The 19,890-nt window shown below is 42.5% G+C and overlaps 1 protein-coding gene across 8 annotated transcripts in view; it reads left to right on the top strand.

Moving 5' to 3' along the window:
- The window catches only part of HDAC4 (histone deacetylase 4), a 321,662-nt gene that overhangs the window by 238,840 nt on the left and 62,932 nt on the right, over nucleotides 1-19,890 (top strand). For all 8 annotated transcript variants that reach the window (XM_053283223.1, XM_053283225.1, XM_053283224.1 and 5 more), the window contains 2 exons: nucleotides 1,520-1,706; nucleotides 3,409-3,542. In XM_053283223.1, coding sequence (XP_053139198.1) covers nucleotides 1,520-1,706; nucleotides 3,409-3,542 — 321 coding nt within the window. The remainder of the gene's footprint in view (nucleotides 1-1,519; nucleotides 1,707-3,408; nucleotides 3,543-19,890) is intronic.

The raw sequence follows: 19,890 nt of genomic DNA, 5'->3' as shown, positions 1-19,890 counted from the left end.
GGATCAGGCCTACAGCCCATCTAGTCCAGCATCCTGCTTCGCACAGTGACCCACCAGATGCCGCTGGAAGCCACAGGCAGGAGTTGAGGGTATGCCCTCTCTCCTGCTGTTACTCCCCTGCAACTGATGCAACTCCCCTGCAACCTTAAGCAACCTTTCCCACTTCCGGCCTGCTCCCCTTCAATATTGAACTGGTTCACATCAAACTGGGCTTGGTCTGGTTCTGTTGCAGACCAGACCGGCAGCCAGGTTCGATGCAAATCATTTTGATATTGAACGGTTCTTGCACACCCCTACTGGTGGTGCATCCCCCATTGTCGTTATGACTCACTAGTTTAAGACTAGTCCTCAGACATTTATCGTTGGACAAACTTGGCCTAGAAACTTCCATTTTTTCAGAATTCATTGGGCCTTTATCTATGACATGTGTACTGGTATCTTGTGTTCCCAGTTGCCTTATGATTTGTAAGTGTAAGAAATCCAGTAGTAATTACAACCTGGATACTCTAAGGCAGAAATTTTGTCAACCTCCTCTTTAACAAAGGCTGCTCCAAAAATATATATACCGTATTTTATGGACTATAAGACGCTACGGACTATAAGACGCACCTTAATTTTAATCCAGTTTTTCAGAGTTTTAACATATTAAACTATTATCAAAACTGTACCGAAAAGTCCTGCTAGCTCCAGGAAAGGACTCTCAGCCTTGCTTCAGTTTGTTCTCCTTTCTTCTTGCCTCAGATAAGTCCTCTTTCAATTGCTCCTACTCCACTCCTTGTTTTCTCTTCAACCTCGCTTCTGACCCTATTAAAAAAAAAATCCCTCTTCCGTTTTCGAGCTTTCCTTCTCCTCACCAGAATGCACTTACTTGGGGTGGGCGGGCAGGGGTCATATGAACTTCCAGAGGAGGGAGCGGCCACCACTTCGGCTCTCCTGCTTCTTTGCACTTTCTTCAGCTGAACATGTTTGCAGAAAGTAAAACAGGAGGGAGAGCTGATAACAATGGTGTTGCTGGTGGTGATGTAAAACATGCACGATCGGGAGGAGGAGGAGTCCACGGCCCAAGCGGTGGAGGGTGAGCTGGAGCGGCAGTCCCCAGGCGGCACGGTTAACTGAGGGTCGCCCCCAACCCTCTCCTTTAGCATCGGTACAGGCTTTGCCAGGGGATAGCCCCCCCTCCTCGAACCTGTTGGGCAGGCTTACGAGTATAAGACGCAATTACGAGTATAAGACGCACCTGAATTTTGGTGGATATTTTTCGAGGAAAAAAGTACGTCTTATAGTCCATAAAATACGGTATATTATGGCCATCAGAGCTATTTATTAGAGTAAATTTTTCTTAATGAGGAATACTACTAAAAGTTCTAATTTTAGTTTACCTGCGATGAATTTTAATTTATGCTGGAGGACATATTGGCTAAAACAGAATGCAGTTACTGTTTCTGTTTTCATTATCACAAAGCAAGTAATAACTCCAAACCCAAAGCTATGAAATTCATTGATCAATCCATCCTAACAGCAAGCCCTTTTACTGGAGCAGCAACGCATTCATCAGCTGAGGAACTACCAGGCATCCATGGAAGCTGCTGGCATCTCAGTATCCTTTGGAGGGCATCGACCACTTTCTCGTGCCCAGTCTTCACCTGCTTCTGCTAACTTTCCCATGTCTGTACAGGAGCCACCTTGCAAGCCACAGTTCACAACAGGTAACGTGCAAAACTGTTTTCACTGTGTGAAATGTCACCATCGGTTTGCTAAATTGTTTAGGCTTCTAAATGCACCAACTATTTTGGTAGCAGCTTTGGAGGTCAAGGCATGCTTTCTTTAGGAAAAGTTGCCCTAAAGTTGCTAATGACACATAGGGGCAAAGTGAGTACATTTCACCCATTCTGCTTCAAACTGGGTTGAACTTTTAAGGCCTTTTACTATTGGGACTTAAGGGCCACCTTCCCCAAGATCAACCTGTCCATGTGATGGGATCTGCCACTGAGGTCCTGATTTTTGGCCTGCTACTAGTTAAGATACATTTGGTGCGTACAAAGACCAGGGCCTTCTCAGCACTAGCCCAAGGTTATGGAACTCTCTTTCTATGGGGAAAATCCAAAGAATCCCCCTTTAAAAAAATTAAAAAGCTTTAAAAGAATTCAAAACTTTGTTATTTTGTGGGGTATTCTTCCTTTAAGTTGTTTTCCTGGTACTTATGTTGAGCAGTTTCTATTGTTTTCTCCTGCTTTTTAAAAATCTGTTCTTAGTACTACTACTACTACTACTACTACTAATATATATATATATATATATATATATATATATATATATATTTATATTTATATTTATATTTATATTTATATTTATATTTATATTTATATTTATATTTATATATCACTCTTCAACCAAGTTCTCAAAGAGGTTAATATAGAAAAATAAATAATATATAAATATAAGATTGTCCCCAAAGGGATCACAGTCTAAAAAGAAACATAAGGCAGATACCAGAAACAGCCACTGGAAGGATGCTATGCTGGGGTTAGGGTTATTGTAAAGCGTGTGTTGTGTTTTAATGTAAGCTAATGTGAGTTTGGTGTGTCCGACTTGCAGCATGCAAGCATTTCATGCTGCTGCTTGCATGAAATACAGTCCTGGGGATGTTGTGGATGCAGACACTTGTGGTGGGCTCTTTCCATTGTTGCAAGTCATTGCAGAACCACGCACCTCTGCAACACCCCCAGGGCTGCCTTTCATGCGCACAGCAGCCTCGTTGGGTCCAACACGCCAAGGTCTTATTGTGCAGCTCCTTGGCCAGTTACTAAGTGTAACAGTAGTAAGACCCATCTTGTTTTATGAGATCATGTGTATAAAAGAGATGTTCTCTCTTATTCTCTGTGTTTTTAAATTAAAAAAACAAACAAAGCAAAAATAAGCCTAGGATACATTTCGCTTGTTATGCTAATTGTATATAGTCTAGCACACATGGGAATAATTTTTTTTGAACCACATTGGATTTCATTCCAATAAGTGTGTTTGAGGCAGAGAATTATTTTATATCGGTGTTTGTTCAGGTATTTTGAATCTTAACTTCATAGTCTTTCTTTTAATTTTACTTTTTAAATGTGTTTTTAAACTTTCCATTGGCATAGAACAGGCCCTCCATATTTAAATATTAGAGACATTGTGATAATTGAGGAGGGAAATGGAAAGTTGTATGTATTTTTTTAGAACCTGGCCATCCTTCTTGCAGCAATCCAGGTTTTTAGGATGTCCTTTTAAAAAATAAATAAACATGCCGTGCATTATGTGTATGCATAAAATGAGGACTGAATTCAATAGAAATAGTTCTTCTGTTTCAAATAATATTTTTCCACACATATAACACCTGTGTGATTAAAGTGATTTTTGCATCCTTTATTGCAGGCCTTGTGTATGACACTTTGATGCTAAAACACCAATGTACCTGTGGAAACACAAACAGTCACCCAGAACATGCAGGAAGAATCCAGAGCATTTGGTCACGGCTTCAGGAGACAGGTCTTCGTAGCAAGTGTGAGGTAATAATGGGTGGCCTTATAGAAAAGCAGAAGGGCAAAAAGACTTGTGCTTTCGGGAGAATGAGGCTGGGTCTATACTTACAGCAGAATCAAGTGGCAAGAAGTGGCAGAGACCTGAGGTAATAGAATTTTGGATTGCACCATTACAGACAGCAGGTATGGAGAGAGAGAAATCATATTTTGTATGCTCCTCTACATTTTTTTAAAAGTTCTGCAAGTTAAATAACAAGCAAAGAAACAAGCAGGTTGAGCTACGCTCTTACATGTTTTTATTCCTATAAAGTTTTTACATGGAGAAGCATTCAGAAATCACCCATCTGCAGTCCAGAGTGCTCTCATACACTCTTATCACATCAGGATTCTACATCTCATTTTGTTACATGTGTAGACCAGGTTTGAGTGCACATCTCCTGGGAACAGTGGTAGAATTTCATGCAGCATATTCTAAAACTATACCATTTGTTTTTGCAAGTGAACAATTTGAAATGTCAAATATATTGTTCATCCATAATATACTAATGATGTTAACCTTGTTAGTAGTGAGTTCTTATAGACATTTACTCTCTGATCTGAATGCCAGCTGAGTGTAGTTTGTCTTCAGTGTTTGATCTGGACACCCCGTGAGTTTATCAGCTCTGTTCAGTGGACTGTATCAAATGTGACTGGCTTACGATAGATGGGGATTGCCTCATGGAGATGAATGTCCCTAATTTGCATTGAGGCTGAATATTCAGTAATTGGTTTATTTGACCAGTATGACCATTAGATGAATATTGCTACTCCTAATTTGCATTCAAAACTTCTAGATTATGGCTAATATGGCTTACCGAACTCCTTGTTTTCAAACCCACACTGTGATGACAATTTGATTGAACTTTGCATAGTCACTATGAATAATCTAGGGTCCAATCTTCATTCTTTTATTTATTCTGTTACTTCCGTCTTGCAAAGAGATCTCAGATCTCAGATACTCCTCCACTGTAGCAAATGAAACGATATTTTTATAATCATGCAATGATTATACAGCAATGATTTTATAATCATTGGACACAATGAGGCAATTCACACAAGCAGCAGAAACCAGGCTAAGGGAGCCGAGCTGCTACTCATGTACAGCAACGGGAGCTGTGCAGTTCCCGGCAGCAAGCCCACCTAAATGCCCTCGTCCTTAAAACAAAGTTAGCAGAGCGAGCGCTCCACTAACCCCATTTTTTTTGTTGTGTGTCTGCCGCGGCTACTTGCAGCCCTGGGGGACACACTCAGGGAGAGGGAAGGGGGACCCCAGGAATGCACTGTGCACTTGCACCGTGCATTATTGGGGCTCTCGGGGGTGGGGCACTGCTGGCGGTGTTTCCCTTCGCCTGACCCCCAGTGGCTGGGCGCAGGAGCGCCCAAGCAAAGCTGCTGCTCATATGGGTGGGTGATCCACGCCCCAGCAACGGGCTAGTGATCATCTGCGGGGAGAGCGAATCAAACCCACTCTCCCCGCACACCCTCTTATGGCTCTTCACACTAATCCCGTGAAGAGCCTCATTGTGTTATAACTACCTTATAGTGTGAAGATAGAACTGAATTTGTTTGGGTGGTGGCTGACATGTCCCTTAGTCTGCATTACTTTCAAGAATATATTTCTGACTAGGGATGTGCACAAAACCGGTTTGCCCGGTTCAGTTCGAATTCGAACCAGGTTCGAACCAGAAGGGGGTGGTTTGGGTTTGGTTTTGCTCGAACCTCCCCCTGGTTTGGTTTGAATTCAAACCGGTTCAGACACCCAAAAATTGGTAGGATAGTAGCTGGCACCCAGGGGTACCGGCCACCCAAACCCCAAAGCAATCAGACACTCGTACGATTTTTTATGAATTTTTGAAAATTATTTCTATTTTTTTCTCATAGGATATAATGGGACTCCAACCAGCCCATTATTCCTTATTGTGGAGCACCCATGGGTGCCAACAACCATGCAAACCCCGAAGCAATCAGACACCCCTATGATTTTTTATGAATATTTGAAATATTTTTAATTATTTTTCTCATAGGGTATAATAGGATCTGAACCAGCCCATATCCCCTATTGTGAAGCACCAAGGGGCACAAACATGGGTTAGGTGGTAGACAACCAGGGGTGCCTACTATCCACAAAGTTCCAAGGCAATCGGACACTCCTCTGATTATTGGTGAATTTTAAAATTATTTTGGAATTCCTCATAGAGAATAATGAGGATTGCAGCAAATGTATAGCTTCACGTCGGGGAGAAGGGGTGTCCTAGAATGGAGTGTTGTGGGTGGTAGTTCCCAAGGTGGGCAAGGAAGCTATCAGAATTATTTGAAAGGAATTGGGCAAAAGGCTGATTTTTAAGTGATTTTTGAAGTTTACGCAACGTTAAGGTTTTTCTCCATAAAGAAGCATGGAGGTGTCAGCAAATGTATAGCTTCACGTCGGGGGGGAAAGGGGTGTCCAAGAGCAGAGTGTGGTGGGTGGTAGTGCCCAAGGGGGGCCAGGTAGCTATCAGAATTATTTGAAAGGAATTAGGTAAAGGGCTGATTTTTAAGTGATTTTTGAAGTTTATGTGTCTTTAAGGTTAGCAATTAGAGTGGATTCATGGTTTGTCATTGAAAATCTTATATGCTACCAAAGAATCTACACTCAGAACACTTCAGAAACAACAAAACCCAGTACCCCATGGGATAGCAACCCATGGAGGTGGTTGGCACCCTTACTCTGGGCCACCCCAGCACCCCCCAAGTGCAGTTATGGGGCTGCTGAAACCTCCATTCTTCCCTATGGAGAAAAACATTAAAGCCACTTGTGGGGTGCTGGGGTGGCCCAGAGTGAGTGGTGGTCTAGTGCAAAGAGGGTGCCAACCACTCCCATGGGTTGCTAACCCATGGGGTACTGGGTTTTGTTGTTTCTGAAGTGTTTTGAGTGTACATTCTTTGGTAGCATATAAGATTTTCAGTGACAAACCATGAATCCACTCTCATTGCTAACCTTAAAGACACATAAATTTCAAAAATCACTTAAAAATCAGCCCTTTGCCCAATTCCTTTCAAATAATTCTGATAGCTTCCTGGCCCCCCTTGGACACTACCACCCACCACACTCTGCTCTAGGCCACCCCTTTGCCCCCAACGTGAAGCTATACATTTGCTGACACCTCCATGCTTCTTTATGGAGAAAAACCTTAAAGACGTGTAAACCTTTTGTATCTTTGTCTCTTTGCCACAGCGTTCTTCCTGGGTGTAAGGGGATGTAGCCTCCCAGAGGTCCTCTGGCCAATGGCAAAGGCCAGAAGATGCTTCCCTTTGCTTCTGCTGTCCGTGAGCAGCTGGCATTTGAAGCAGAGTTATTCTCTGTTATGGGGAGAGGAAGCAGGCTCCCTGCCACTGTTCCTTCTCTGGCTGATGGACAGAGGCATCCCCCTACCATGATATTCCTCCTGGGTGGCAGCATGCGTAACTCCCTGTGGGCCTCTGGTTGATGCTTTCCTTTGCTTCTGCTGTCTCCAGGCAAATTGCTTTCTTTTTGTTTCATTTATGATGGAGTCTGAGGAAAGTGAGACCAGACTTTGAAGGAACATTTTCATTATATGTATAGTTTGAGCAAATTTCCTCATGCCTTTTTTTATCTTGGATACCACTTGTACAACTAACAGAATACAGAATGCTTTGTATGTTGTGCTACAGTTAGTTCACCTTCCTCCTGGCAGTGTGTCCTCCAGTCCCATCTAGAAACAGGAATATTGGAGTCGAAATGGGGAAGCTCTGACTTGGCGTCCTGGCAAATAGAGATATAGTTGTGTTTTGCACTGAGAGAGAGAGGCTGAGCCAAAAGACCAGGTTCTGATTTTAGTTATAACTAGCTTGAGCTGACTTGGCTGACACACATCCATATTGAACAGTTATAATACAATGTAAGTGCAAATACTATTTAAACATCAGTGACAGCCCCACTGCCCCTCCCCACCCACACACACACCATAAATGAATTTGGATGAAATGGTCCATGAGATGGACAACTAGACAGAGGAGAAGAGGCTGCAGAGGGATCTGCATTTTCCTCCATCCAGGTCTGGGTGGCAGAGTAGCCCCCACTCCCAACACATTCTAAAACACCTGGCCCTAGAGGCCATTTCTGGGTGGGTAGGGTGTTTCCCCTAGGACTATCATGGACCACTTCAGAAGGGTGGGGGCCAAATACTATATTTTTGGGCATAAGGTTGCTTGGGATGGCTAACCCTGCTAACTGGACAAAGAGGCACCTTTTACCGTGGTGATTCTCTTTATTTAGCAGGGGGAGAGTAACTGACCCTATCAACCCCCAGCACAGTACTTCCAGTGACTGTTGCTGGTATGTGTCTTAAGTTTCTTTTTAGAATGTGAGCCCTTTGGGGACAGGGAGCCATCTTATTTGTTTGTTATTTCTCTTTGTAAACCGCCCTGAGCCATTTTTGGAAGGGCGGTATAGAAATCATATTATTATTATTTATTTCTTGTTTACACAGTCAGACAGGTGTTATTGACTGGTTTGTTTTATCCAGACATCGAGTCCTTCCCAAGGACCTGGGATGCCAGAATATTATCATCAATACTGTTGGTTATTATAGATATCGTCGCAAAATATAGGCTGTTCCCAGTAAAGCTGCTTTTTGTAATTGGCTGATGGTGATTTCTGTGGCCCCTATGGTGTTGAGGTGCTCTTCAAGGTCTTTTGGGACTGCACCCAGGGCGTCAATTACCACTGGGATTATTTTGGTCTTTTTCTGCCACAGCCTTTCAATTTCAATTTGTAGATCTTTGTATTTGGTGATTTTTTCTATTTCTTTTTCTTCTATTCTGCTATCCCCTGGTATTGCTATGTCGATTATTTTGACTTGTTTTTCTTTCTTCTCCACTACAGTTATATCTGGTGTATTGTGTGGCAGATGTTTGTCTGTTTGTAGTCGGAAGTCCCATAATATTTTTACATCTTCATTTTCTACCACTTTTTCAATTTTATGGTCCCACCAATTCTTGGCTACAGGTAGCTTGTATTTTTTGCAGATGTTCCAGTGTATCATTCCTGCTACCTTGTCATGCCTTTGTTTGTAGTCAGTCTGTGCGATCTTCTTACAACAGCTGATCAGGTAGTCCACTGTTTCATCTGCTTCTTTACAAAGGCGGCACTTGCTGTTTGTTGTTGATTTTTTGACTTTTGCTCTTATTGCATTTGTTCTTACTGCCTGTTCTTGTGCAGCCAGTATTAAACCCTCTGTTTCTTTCTTCAAGTTGCCATTCTTAAGCCATTGCCAGGTCTTGGTGATGTCTCATTTTCCACTTATATTGTGCAAATATTGACCATGCAGGGGCTTATTTCAACATTTTTCTGCTCGGTTCTTGACTTGTTCTTTCTTGTAGGCCTGCTTTGTTTAATTGGTGTTGAATAGTTTATCGTTCTTGACCATTTTAAGTGCATCTTCTTCACTGTCCTTGATATATTCTTCAAGGCCTCTTTTCTCCTCCTCTACTGTTTGATGGACTTGCAGCATTCCCCTTCCACCTGAGCTGCGAGGGAGGTAGAGCCTATCTACATCACTGCGGGGGTGCAGAGCATGATTGATGGTTATGATTTTCCTGGTCTTACGATCTAGCGTCTCTAGCTCTGCCTGGGTCCAGTCTATTATTCCTGCAGTGTATCTGATAACAAGTATTGCCCAGGTCTTTATGGCTTGTATGGTGTTCCCGCCATTGAGTTTGGACTTGAGGAGTTTTCTAACTCTCCTGATGTATTCACTTCCAATTTTTCTTTTAACTTCAGTGTGTGCGATGTTATCAGCCTGGAGAATGCCCAAGTATTTGTAACATTCTTTCTCTTCCAGGTTCTTGATCTTGCTTCCATTGGGCAGTTCTATTCCTTCTGTTTTTCTTATTTTTCCTCTTTTCATTATTAATGCAGCACACTTGACTAGTCCAAACTCCATTGCTATATCGCTACTGAATATACGGACAGTATTTAGCAGTGATTCGATTTCTGACTGGGACTTTCCATACAACTTCAGATCGTCCATGTACAGCAGATGGTTGATTTGACTTGATGTTTTAGATGTTTGGTATCCGAGGCCTGTTTTGTTTAGTATTTGTTAAAGTGGGGTCATGGCGATTACAAACAACAGAGGGGATAGTGAGTCCCCTTGGAAAATGCCTCTTCTAATGCTAACCTGTCCAAGTGCCTCGCCATTGATTGTTGACTGTGTACTCCACATACTCATTGCTTTTTAAATAAATATCTGAATGTTTTTGCTGACACCAGTTGTTTCTAAACATTTTAGTATCCATGTGTGAGGCAATGAATCGAAGGCTTTCTTGTAGTCAATTCATGCAACACTTAGATTGGTTTTTCTTCTCTTGCAGTTTTCTAAAATCATTTTGTCAATCAGCAGCTGGTCTTTTGTGCCTCTGGTGTTCAGGCAATTTCCTTTCTGTTCAACTGGAAGCTGCTTCTTAGTTAATAAGTGTTGCATCACTTCATCTGCTGTTATTCCAGTTAATAATTTTAACATGGTTGGCAGGCAGGTTATCGGTCTATAATTACTTGGAACTGCACCTTTTGCTGGGTCTTTCATTAGGAGATGAGTTTTCCCAGTTGTTAGCCATTGTTCAATATCACCGCCTTTCATAATGTGATTGAACTGTTTTGATAGTTGTTTATGAAGGCTTGTTAGGTGTTTAAGCCAAAACTCATGCAGTTCATCGTCGCCTGGCGCAGTCCAATTTTTAATTTTCTTTGCTCTTTCACTTATTAATTCTAGTGTTATTATTAGATCTTGCATTTGTTGGTTACATTTTTTGACCTCTTTCATCCAGCCTGCTTTTTTATTATAATCTGTTGGATTATCCCATAATTTCCCCCAGAATTGCACTGTTTCTACTTTATTTGGTGTTTCTATGTTTCTTGCAGTTTCTCCTTCTATGCTTTGGTAGAAACATCTCTGATTCAACTGGAATTGGAGATTCTGCCTGTGTTGTGTAATTCTGGCTTCATATCTGCTAATCTTCTTTGACACTGCTGTTATTGGCTGCTTTATTATTTCCAGGACTTCTCTAATTTTCCTTGAATCTAGGTGGTATTTTTGGATCAGATACTGTTTGGTGTTTTCATTCTTCAGCTTCTTGTCTTTCATATCTTTCAATTTACTAGCATCTGATCTAAGCCTAGAGATTTTATTTTCTAATCTAATCCTCCATTTAGGTGATGTAATGCTTTCTTTTTTGACAGGTCCACTGATCTTATATCCGAGCTCTTGTGTTGTTATTGTTGCTGCACTGTACATTAGTTGGTTTGTGTCTTGCAAATTATTGGTTGTTATTTCTGCAAGTGCAGCATTGACATCTTTTAATGCCTGAGCAAGTTGTTTTTTGGCAACTGTTTTTAGAGCTGGAAGTTGAACCCTGGTGGTTGTTTGGTTCATGTGCTCAGATATTTTTTGCTTTAGTTCTTGTTGCTTTTCTGTTAAACGGCATTCGGGTTTTTGAGGTGAAGGCAAAGGGGAGGTTGCCTGGTTTTGATTCTGAAACAGTTCAGCAACAGTGGCATCCTCGATTTCCAACACCTCCTCCACCTGCGCCTGAGCAACTTCTTCAATTGGTGATAATTCTTCTTCCATATCTTGAGCCTGTGTTGCTCTTTGCAGTTCTTCCAGCTCAACTCCTGTGAATACTTTATTTCTTATTATGAATCTTCTCTGGTCTGCTAGCCTTTGTTCTGTTATTTCTGTGTCTGGATGCTTCTCTTTCCAAATTTGGTACATTCTTTTTAAATAACCTCTTCTAGTTGGACTAGACTTGTAATAGCAGATCATTATTTCCTTGTTGGCATTTTTCATATATATATTTTTTTGTATTATTTAATCGTATTATTATTATTATTATTATTACAATAAAAGAATAAAAACAAAATTGTAGAGGAAAAGGACAAAACATAGGTTATATATTATTAATATATAAAATATATTATATATTAATATATAAAATATATTAATAATGTATATTTATATTGTGTGTACGTATTAATAAATTCAGTACAACTTTCAGTGCAATAATTTTAGCCAGATAATACATGATTCTGGCCACTGAAGGGCTGCTCAAAAGCCATCCTCAATCAAACTTCAGTACAACAAATACGGGATGGTTTCCCATGATCATTGAGAAACTGTTCCAGTGCAGTTGTAACACTTCTCAGTAGCCAAACCATGGTTTCACAGTTGGGAATGCAAAAAACTTGAATGCTGCTCTCTCTCCCTCCTGCTTACACATACATCCCTTCAATTCTTTCAGTTTTGGCAACTGCTAAACCTAGACCCAGTTCAGACATAATGCCACACTGTATGAAAGTGTGATTGATTCAGTGCCATCAACTCGGTGTTGACTTTTAGTGACCACACCGATAGATTCTCTCCAGGATGATCTGTCTTCAACTTCGCCTTTAAGGTCTTTCAGTGGTGCATCCATTGCTGTCATAATCGAGTCCATCCACCTTGCTGCTGGTCGTCCTCTTCTACTCTTTCCTTCAACTTTCTCAGCATTATGAACTTCTCAAGGGAGCTGGGTTTTCTCATAATGTGTCGCAAGTATGATAGTTTGAGCCTGGTCATTTGTGCCTCCAGTGAAAATTCTGGATTGATTTGTTCTATGATCCATTTGTTTGTTTTCCTGGTTGTCCATGGTATCCTCAAAAGTCTTCTCCAGCACCAAAGTTCAAAAGCGTCAGTACTTTTTCTATCTTGCTTCTTCAGAGTCAAACTTTCGCATCCATAGAGTCTCACAGGAAAAACCAGTGCCTGAACCATTCTAATCTTAGTAGGTATAGACATGTTATGGCATCTAAGTATTCTTTCCAAGGCCTTCATTGCAACCCTATCAAGTGCTAGTCCATGGCGTATTTCTTGATTGCTGCATCCTGTTGATGGTCAGTCCTAAAAGGCAGAAGCTATCCACCACTTCAGTGTCTTCATTATCAATTCTGAGGCTGGTTGCTGTCCCCATTGTCATTAGTTTAGTCTTCTTTACAGTTAGTCATAGTCCCATTTTTTTCACTGTGCTTCTTGACTTTCACTACTAGAGCTTACAGATCATCCACATTCTCAGCTATCAGAGTGGTGTCATCAGCGTAGCACAAGTTATTGATGTTTCCTCCTCCAACTTTAAAACCACGCTCATCTTCTTCCAATCCAGTTTCTCTCAGTCTATGTTCAACATATGTTGAATAAATAAGGAGAAAGTAGACAGCCTTGTCTTAATCCTTTGCCAATCTGGTACCAGTCTGTTTCATCATGTTCCATCTGGACGTGGCTTCTTGTCCTGTGTATAGGTTTCTCATGAGAACAATGAGATGTTCTGGGACACCCATTTTCCTAAGGACATTCCACAACTTGACATGGCCGACGCAATCGAATGCTTTTCGATTGTGTGCCAATATGTCAATATGTGTCAATAAAGCATATTTTTGATTTCTTTCTTGGAGTCTTTGGCTTTCTCAGTTATCCACTGTGCATCGGCAATGATGTCTCTTGTTCCTTGGCCTTTTCTGAAATCAGCTTGAACATCTGGTGTTTCCATTTCCACGTAGGGCTCTAATCTGCGTTGGAGGATCCTGAGTATTATTTTGCTAGCATGTGAAATTAAGGATATTGTGCGATGGTTTGTGCAATCTGTTAAGTCTCCTTTCTTTGGTATGGGTATGTAGACTGACCTCTTCCAATCTATTGGCTGCTTTGTTGTTCTCCTAATTTGCTGGCATAGTTTGGTCAGAGCCTTGACTGATTCTTCTTCTGTTGCTTGCCAAATTCCTGTAGCCTTCTGACTTGGTAATGACCAGAGTGCTGATCTAACATCATCTTCCCGTACTAGAGGTTCTTGCAAGTAGGGAATATCTTCTAGAGCAGGGTTTCTTAACCTTGGGCCCCCAGATGTTGTTGGACTACAACTCTCATCATCCTCAGCCCAAAGGCCATGTCTGGGGATGATGGGAACTGTAGTCCAACAACATCGGGGGGCCCAAGGTTAAGAAACCCTGTTATAGAGTATCTTGGATGTTGACGTCCCTGCTGTACAGATTTTCAGTATATTCTTTCCATTTCTGTTTGATCTTCTCTGAATCTGTCCTTTGGCATCCCTTAACATACCAGTTCGAGATTCAAATCTCCTTCTGAGTTCAGAGATCTTTTGGAAACTTTCCTTGTTTTTCCGTGTCTATTTCCATCCTCAAGGTCAATGTCATTGTAATACTGCTCCTTGTCTCTTCTGACAGCTTTCTGAAATTCCCTATTAAATTCCTTCCTGAGGTCTTTCTCTTTCTTGACTTTGGCTTCTCTCCTCTTCTTGACAATTTCCAATGAGGTGCCTTTGACCTTTTGTGTTGTGTGTCAAATGTAGCATATTTATATTATTTTATTGGTGGGGGGGAGGTTTTTAAGTTTTATGTGCCCCATGGGAAAGAGGGGTAGTGCTGTTTGAATGGGGGTGGATTTCATACAATGCATACTCAATATGTAGACAAGTGTGTTAATTATTGTAATTGATCTGGATAGTGGTTCCAACATTCAACATACATTGTAAACTGCCCAGAGCGAACTCTGAAGGGTATAAAAATCGAATAAATAAATAAATAAATAAATAAAATTCATAAGTAGTGGGTTCTGCGCCTGCGCAGATCAGCTTTGGGAAGAATTTGTTAGCTCCTCGCAATGCTACCCGTGTACTGCACGAGACTGCAGTACCCTCTAGTGGCAGTTAGGTGTCTCCGTATTCAGTTTCTTTCTGATCACCATTGCGATCAGTACTCGGAGACTGCTCCTAGTGGAAAGTTTGTTATTCATTTTAAGGCTTTTTGGATCCTCCAACCCCGTTGCTGCCCAGGGTGGTGGCCAAGCTTCTACAAGACAAGACCCGGGCAATAGTGATTGCCCCATGGTAGCCAAGGCAGCCATGGTACACGCAGCTACTCATACTGTCCCATGGCAGGTACAGGAGGCTGCCACAATGAACAGATCTGATAACTCAAGACCAAGGGGAAGTGGTGCACTCCAACTTGCCCGTGCTGAGTCTCATGGCATGGCGGATCGGTTACTAAGGAGGATTCTCCTAAACACACGTAAGCTGTCGACAAGGCGCAGCTACTGAACAAAGTGGCACAGATTTACGGCTTATGCTGCCTCTAGGGACTATGACCCCAAAGAAGCAGGCCTGAAGGCCATTCTTCTATACCTGACAACTCTGAAACAGAGCGGCCTGGTGAATTTCTCGATTAAAGTGCATATGGCAGCTATATCAGCACACCATGATGGGTGGGATGGAAAGACGGTCTTCACCCATCCGAGGTGTAAGGATTTCTTGAGAGGCATCAATAATTTGTACCCACCAGTTCGCCCACCAGCTGAAAAGTGGAGTCTCTCCTTGGCGACTGCGTCGATGAAACTCTTAACCTTAAAGATACTCTTTTTAGTGGCCATCACCTCGGCCAGGCGAGTAAGTGAGCTACGTGCGCCTTATACAAGGATTTATACATAGATGAGCCTTATACAAGGATTTATCCGGAACTGGTCATCATGCGCTTGGATCCCGAATTCCGTCCAAAAATTGTTACAGAGTGTCACCTTAATACCGAAATTGTGTTGCCTACCTTTTTCAGGGAACCTTCATCCGCACTCAAGCGGGCGATGCATGCATTGGATGTTCACCGAGCCCTTCTCTTCTATTTGAAGGCCACGAAGAATATTCGTAGGACACCTCAGTTATTTGTTGGCCTGCAGGGCAAGTGTAAAGGGTATTCGCCTAGTCACCAGAAATTGTCTTTCTGGTTAGTAGAATTGATTAAATTGGCATATGACCAACAGGGAGTCAGCCCACCGTCTGCAATCTGGGGACACTCCACTAGGGCTTACGCCACATCTGCGGCACATCTGTTAGACATTCTTTTCACTGATATCTGCACAGCAGTGACATGTTCGTCCCACCAGACGTTTGTTAAACACTACGCCATAGATCTGCGCATTGCTAAGGCTGCAGAATTTGGACGGGCAGTCCTCAAAAGGGTGTTACAGTGACTTGCAGTGCTTACCCACCTCCAACAGGGTAGCTCGTAATTCACCCACTACTTATGAATGTTGGAACCACTATCCAGATAAACAGGTTGCTTACCTGTAACAGATGATCTGGTAGTGGTTCCATACATTCATAAAACCTGCCCGTCCATCCCCGCTGCAGGAGTAGCAAGCCACTGAACAATGTGCACATACCACTGTGCCGTAAAGACCTGACTGCTATGTCGGCCATCAAGAAACTGAATATGGAGACACCTAACTGCCACTAGAGGGTACTGCAGTCTCATGCAGTAGGCGGTAGGCGTCGCGAGGAGCTAACGAATTCTTCCCGAAACTAATCTGCGCAGGCACAGAACCCACTACTTATGAATGTATGGAACCACTACCAGATCATCTGTTACAGGTAAGCAACCTGTTTTTACCTCTGTGAGGTAATCCTACAAGGTTGTTTTTAGATAAGGTGCCAATGAAGCAAGAGGAGGTGCAGTTCTTAAGGACACCCCTCCTCGTTTCTGGTTCTGTGCCTTTAAATGAGGGAAATCTAGGAATGCAGCATGCCATTGCCAGACAGCAAAAGAAGGGTGAAGTGATGAGTTGCTAGGCAGAAGAAGGCGGAGGCCTCGCTCTGAGAAACAGCCAGTGAGGGGCATTTCAGAGCTGCTCTGAGCCTTCCTCTCTGGTCGCAGAAGGAGCTTCATTACAAACCCTAGGTTACAGTGGGCATTGAATTTGAATGACACAATGGGGCCAGCAGACCCACAGTTTCAGCAACCTCGCCAACTTGAAACCAAGGGTTCAAATCACTAACAGAACTGCAGTTGGGAAGAAATTCTGCATTCAGATGGTAAGAAATGTCAATCTCAGGTACATTTAATTACAGTTTGTTATTATGTCCAAATTGGCCCCTACTTTGTCCAAACACACCGTGCAGACTTGATTTTGATATTAACTGGTTAGTGAAAATACAGAACTATGCAAGAACTATGAAGAGGAGCAGCAGCATGTAAGCTTGCAGAGCACTTCTTATTGACAAACGATGGTTTGTTAATCAGGCAGTGTTACTTCTTTACTGGCCCCACAATTAGCTAGTATCCATAGCAGCAAAACCTTTCTTCGCAAATAATCCTAGAATTCTCTGCTTAGTGTGAGGAAAAGGTATTCCAAAGAGCCTGAAAATATAGGTGCCAGTGGAGTGTATATATGAACAATATAGGGGTGTGTCCAAACTGGTCTGGAGGCCATTCTAAAGGCCTCCGAACTTCCAGACCGGTTCGGACTTGGCCGGTCCGGGTGGGGGGTCCCCCTTTAAGGGCGGGGAGGGCTTGCTTACCCCTCCCGCCTCTTTGCCCCCTCCAGAGGCCGTATTGTATCTAATAAATGGGGCGCTGGAAACCAGCCGCCCCCGCCGCCCCCCCCCCCCGCAAGCGGATTAGGGGCAAAAATTAGTAAGGTACTGCTGCCGTCCCACCCCCCTCCCCCCGCCCCCCCCCAAGTGCTCACCGCATTGTTTCTTAGAAAAGAGAGGATCCCACCGAACAGAGCTCCTCTCTTGGCAAAGTCTGTGAAGCAACTGAGGACTGGGGCGCGCGCGCGCGATACAACGTCTAAACTTCCGCCGGAGGCCCAGTCTACCCGGCCTCATCCCGCCGGGTAGACCGGGCCTCCGGCGATCGGAGACCCGGTCTACCCAGCGGGACGAGGCCAGGTAGACCGGGCCTCCGGTGGAAGTTTAGATGGCGGCAGTACCTTACTAATTTTTGCCCCTAATCCACTCGCGGGGGGGGGGGGCAGCGGGGGCGGCTGGTTTCCAGCGCCCCATTTATTGGATACAATACGGCCTCTGGCGGGGGCAAAGAGGCGGGAGGGGTAAGCAAGCCCTCCCCGCCCTAAACGAAAGGCCCCCCTTCGGTGCTGGTCCGGACTGCTCCGGACCGTGCACATCCCTAGAACAATATATGAACTGAGTAGTGTCAGTTCATTCCAGAAAGCATGGAGTTTATTTAAAAACATGGCGTTTGTTTAAAACCACAATAATAGAAGCTGAGTTACAATGTATACCAAAAAGGAGGAAAGGAACCACCAAGTCCAGGAGGATGCCAGCATGGCTTAGAATCAAGGACGCTATAAAGGGGAAGAAAACTTTTTTCAGAAAATGGGAAGTCCTGCTCAAATGAAGAGAACAGAAAGGAGCACAAACTCTGGCAAAAGAAATGCAAGGAGACAATAAGGGAGGTGAAAAGAAAGTTTGAGGGACATATAGCAATTTATAGCATCAAGGGGAATAATAAAAACTTCTTTAAATACATCAGAAGCAGTAAACCTGCCAGGGAGGCAGTTGGACCATTAGATGACAAGAGAGTGAAAGGGATTAAGGAGGATATGGCGACTGCAGAGAAACTGAGTTCTTTGCATCTCTTTTCATGGCAGTGGATATGGAGCATATATACCCATGACTGAACCCAGGGCAGAGGCTGTCAAAAGAAGTCAAAAGAGGCGACAAGAGATGATCTAAACTGTCTAAAAATTAAAATTTAACAAATTGCTAGAGCCAGACGACATCCATCAAATCAAATTTGAAATTATTGGACTCCTAGCAAAAATATGTAATTTGTCCCTAAAATCAGGCTCTGTATCAGAGGACTGGGAAGTAGCCAATGTAACACTGATTTTATTAAAAGGGATCCAGGGGGATCTGGGAAATTACAGGCCAGTTAGCTCAACTTCTATTCTGGGTAAATTGATGGAAATCATACTTAAAGGGTAAAATTGTTAAACCTAAGGAAGAATAGGCTTTGCTGAAGAAAACAGAGGGTAGGAATAAATGGACAGTTTTCACAATGGAAGGACAGTTTTCACAATGGAAGTGCTTTTTCATTTATTCATAAGTGATCTAGAAGTTGGGGCAAACAGCAAGATGGCCAGATTTACAGATGACAGATTCAGGGTAGTGAAATCCAAAATAGATTCTGAGGAGCTCCAAAAGGATCTCTCCAAACTGGGTGAGTGGGCAACACAATGACAAATGAGGTTCAGTGTAAGTAAGTGTGAAGTGATACACAATGAGGCAAAAAATAAATAAATCCCAACTTTACATATACAGGTGAAACTCGGAAAATTAGAATATCGTGCAAAAGTCCATTAATTTCAGTAATGCAAATTAAAAGGTGAAACTGATATATGAGACAGACGCATTACATGCAAAGCGAGATAAGTCAAGCCTTAATTTGTTATAATTGTGATGATCATGGCGTACAGCTCATGAAAACCCCAAATCCACAATCTCAGAAAATTAGAATATTACATGGAACCAAGAAGACAAGGATTGAAGAATAGAACAATATCGGACCTCTGAAAAGTATACAGTGTACTGTGCTTGATTGGCCAGCAAACTCGCCTGACCTGACCCCATAGAGAATCTATGAGGCATTGCCAAGAGAAGGATGAGAGACATGAGACCAAACAATGCAGAATTGCTGAAGGCCGCTAATGAAGCATCCTGGTCTTCCATAATACCTCATCAGTGCCACAGGCTGATAGCATCCATGCCACGCTGCATTGAGGCAGTAATTGCTGCAAAAGGGGCCCAAACCAAGTACTGAATACATATGCATGCTTATACTTTTCAGAGGTCCGATATTGTTCTATTCTACAATCCTTGTCTTCTTGGTTCCATGTAATATTCTAATTTTCTGAGATTGTGGATTTGGGGTTTTCATGAGCTGTACGCCATGATCATCACAATTATAACAAATTAAGGCTTGACTTCTCTCGTTTTGCATGTAATGCGTCTGTCTCATATATCAGTTTCACCTTTTAATTTGCATTACTGAAATTAATGGACTTTTGCACGATATTCTAATTTTCCGAGTTTCACCTGTATGCTGAGTTCTGAGCTGTCAGTGACTGACCAGGAGAAGGATCTTGGGGTTGTGGTGGACAGCTCATTGAAAGTGTGAACTCAGTTCACACTTATGAAGCTTTGAAAAACGCAGATTCCATACTAGGGATTATTAGGAAGGGGACTGGAAATAAAACTGCTAATGTTATAATGCCTTTATGTAGTTCTGTGGTGCACCCACATTTGAAGTACTGTGTGTATTTGTGATATTATAGACCTGGAAAAGGTGCAGAAGAGGGCAACAAAGATGATCAGGGGGAGGGTGGATTTGATGTAAATCAACTCAATTTAAATCATGATTTAAATCACTAGTCAGTAAGACTAGATTTAAATCATGGGTTTTTACATAAAGACTCATTCTTGCTGGTATAATCTT

This window comes from Hemicordylus capensis, chromosome 1 (assembly GCF_027244095.1).
Source record: "Hemicordylus capensis ecotype Gifberg chromosome 1, rHemCap1.1.pri, whole genome shotgun sequence".
Lineage (NCBI taxonomy): Eukaryota > Metazoa > Chordata > Lepidosauria > Squamata > Cordylidae > Hemicordylus > Hemicordylus capensis.
The sequence above is the reverse complement of the archived record's forward strand: the minus strand, read 5'-3'. Positions and strand labels throughout refer to the sequence as shown.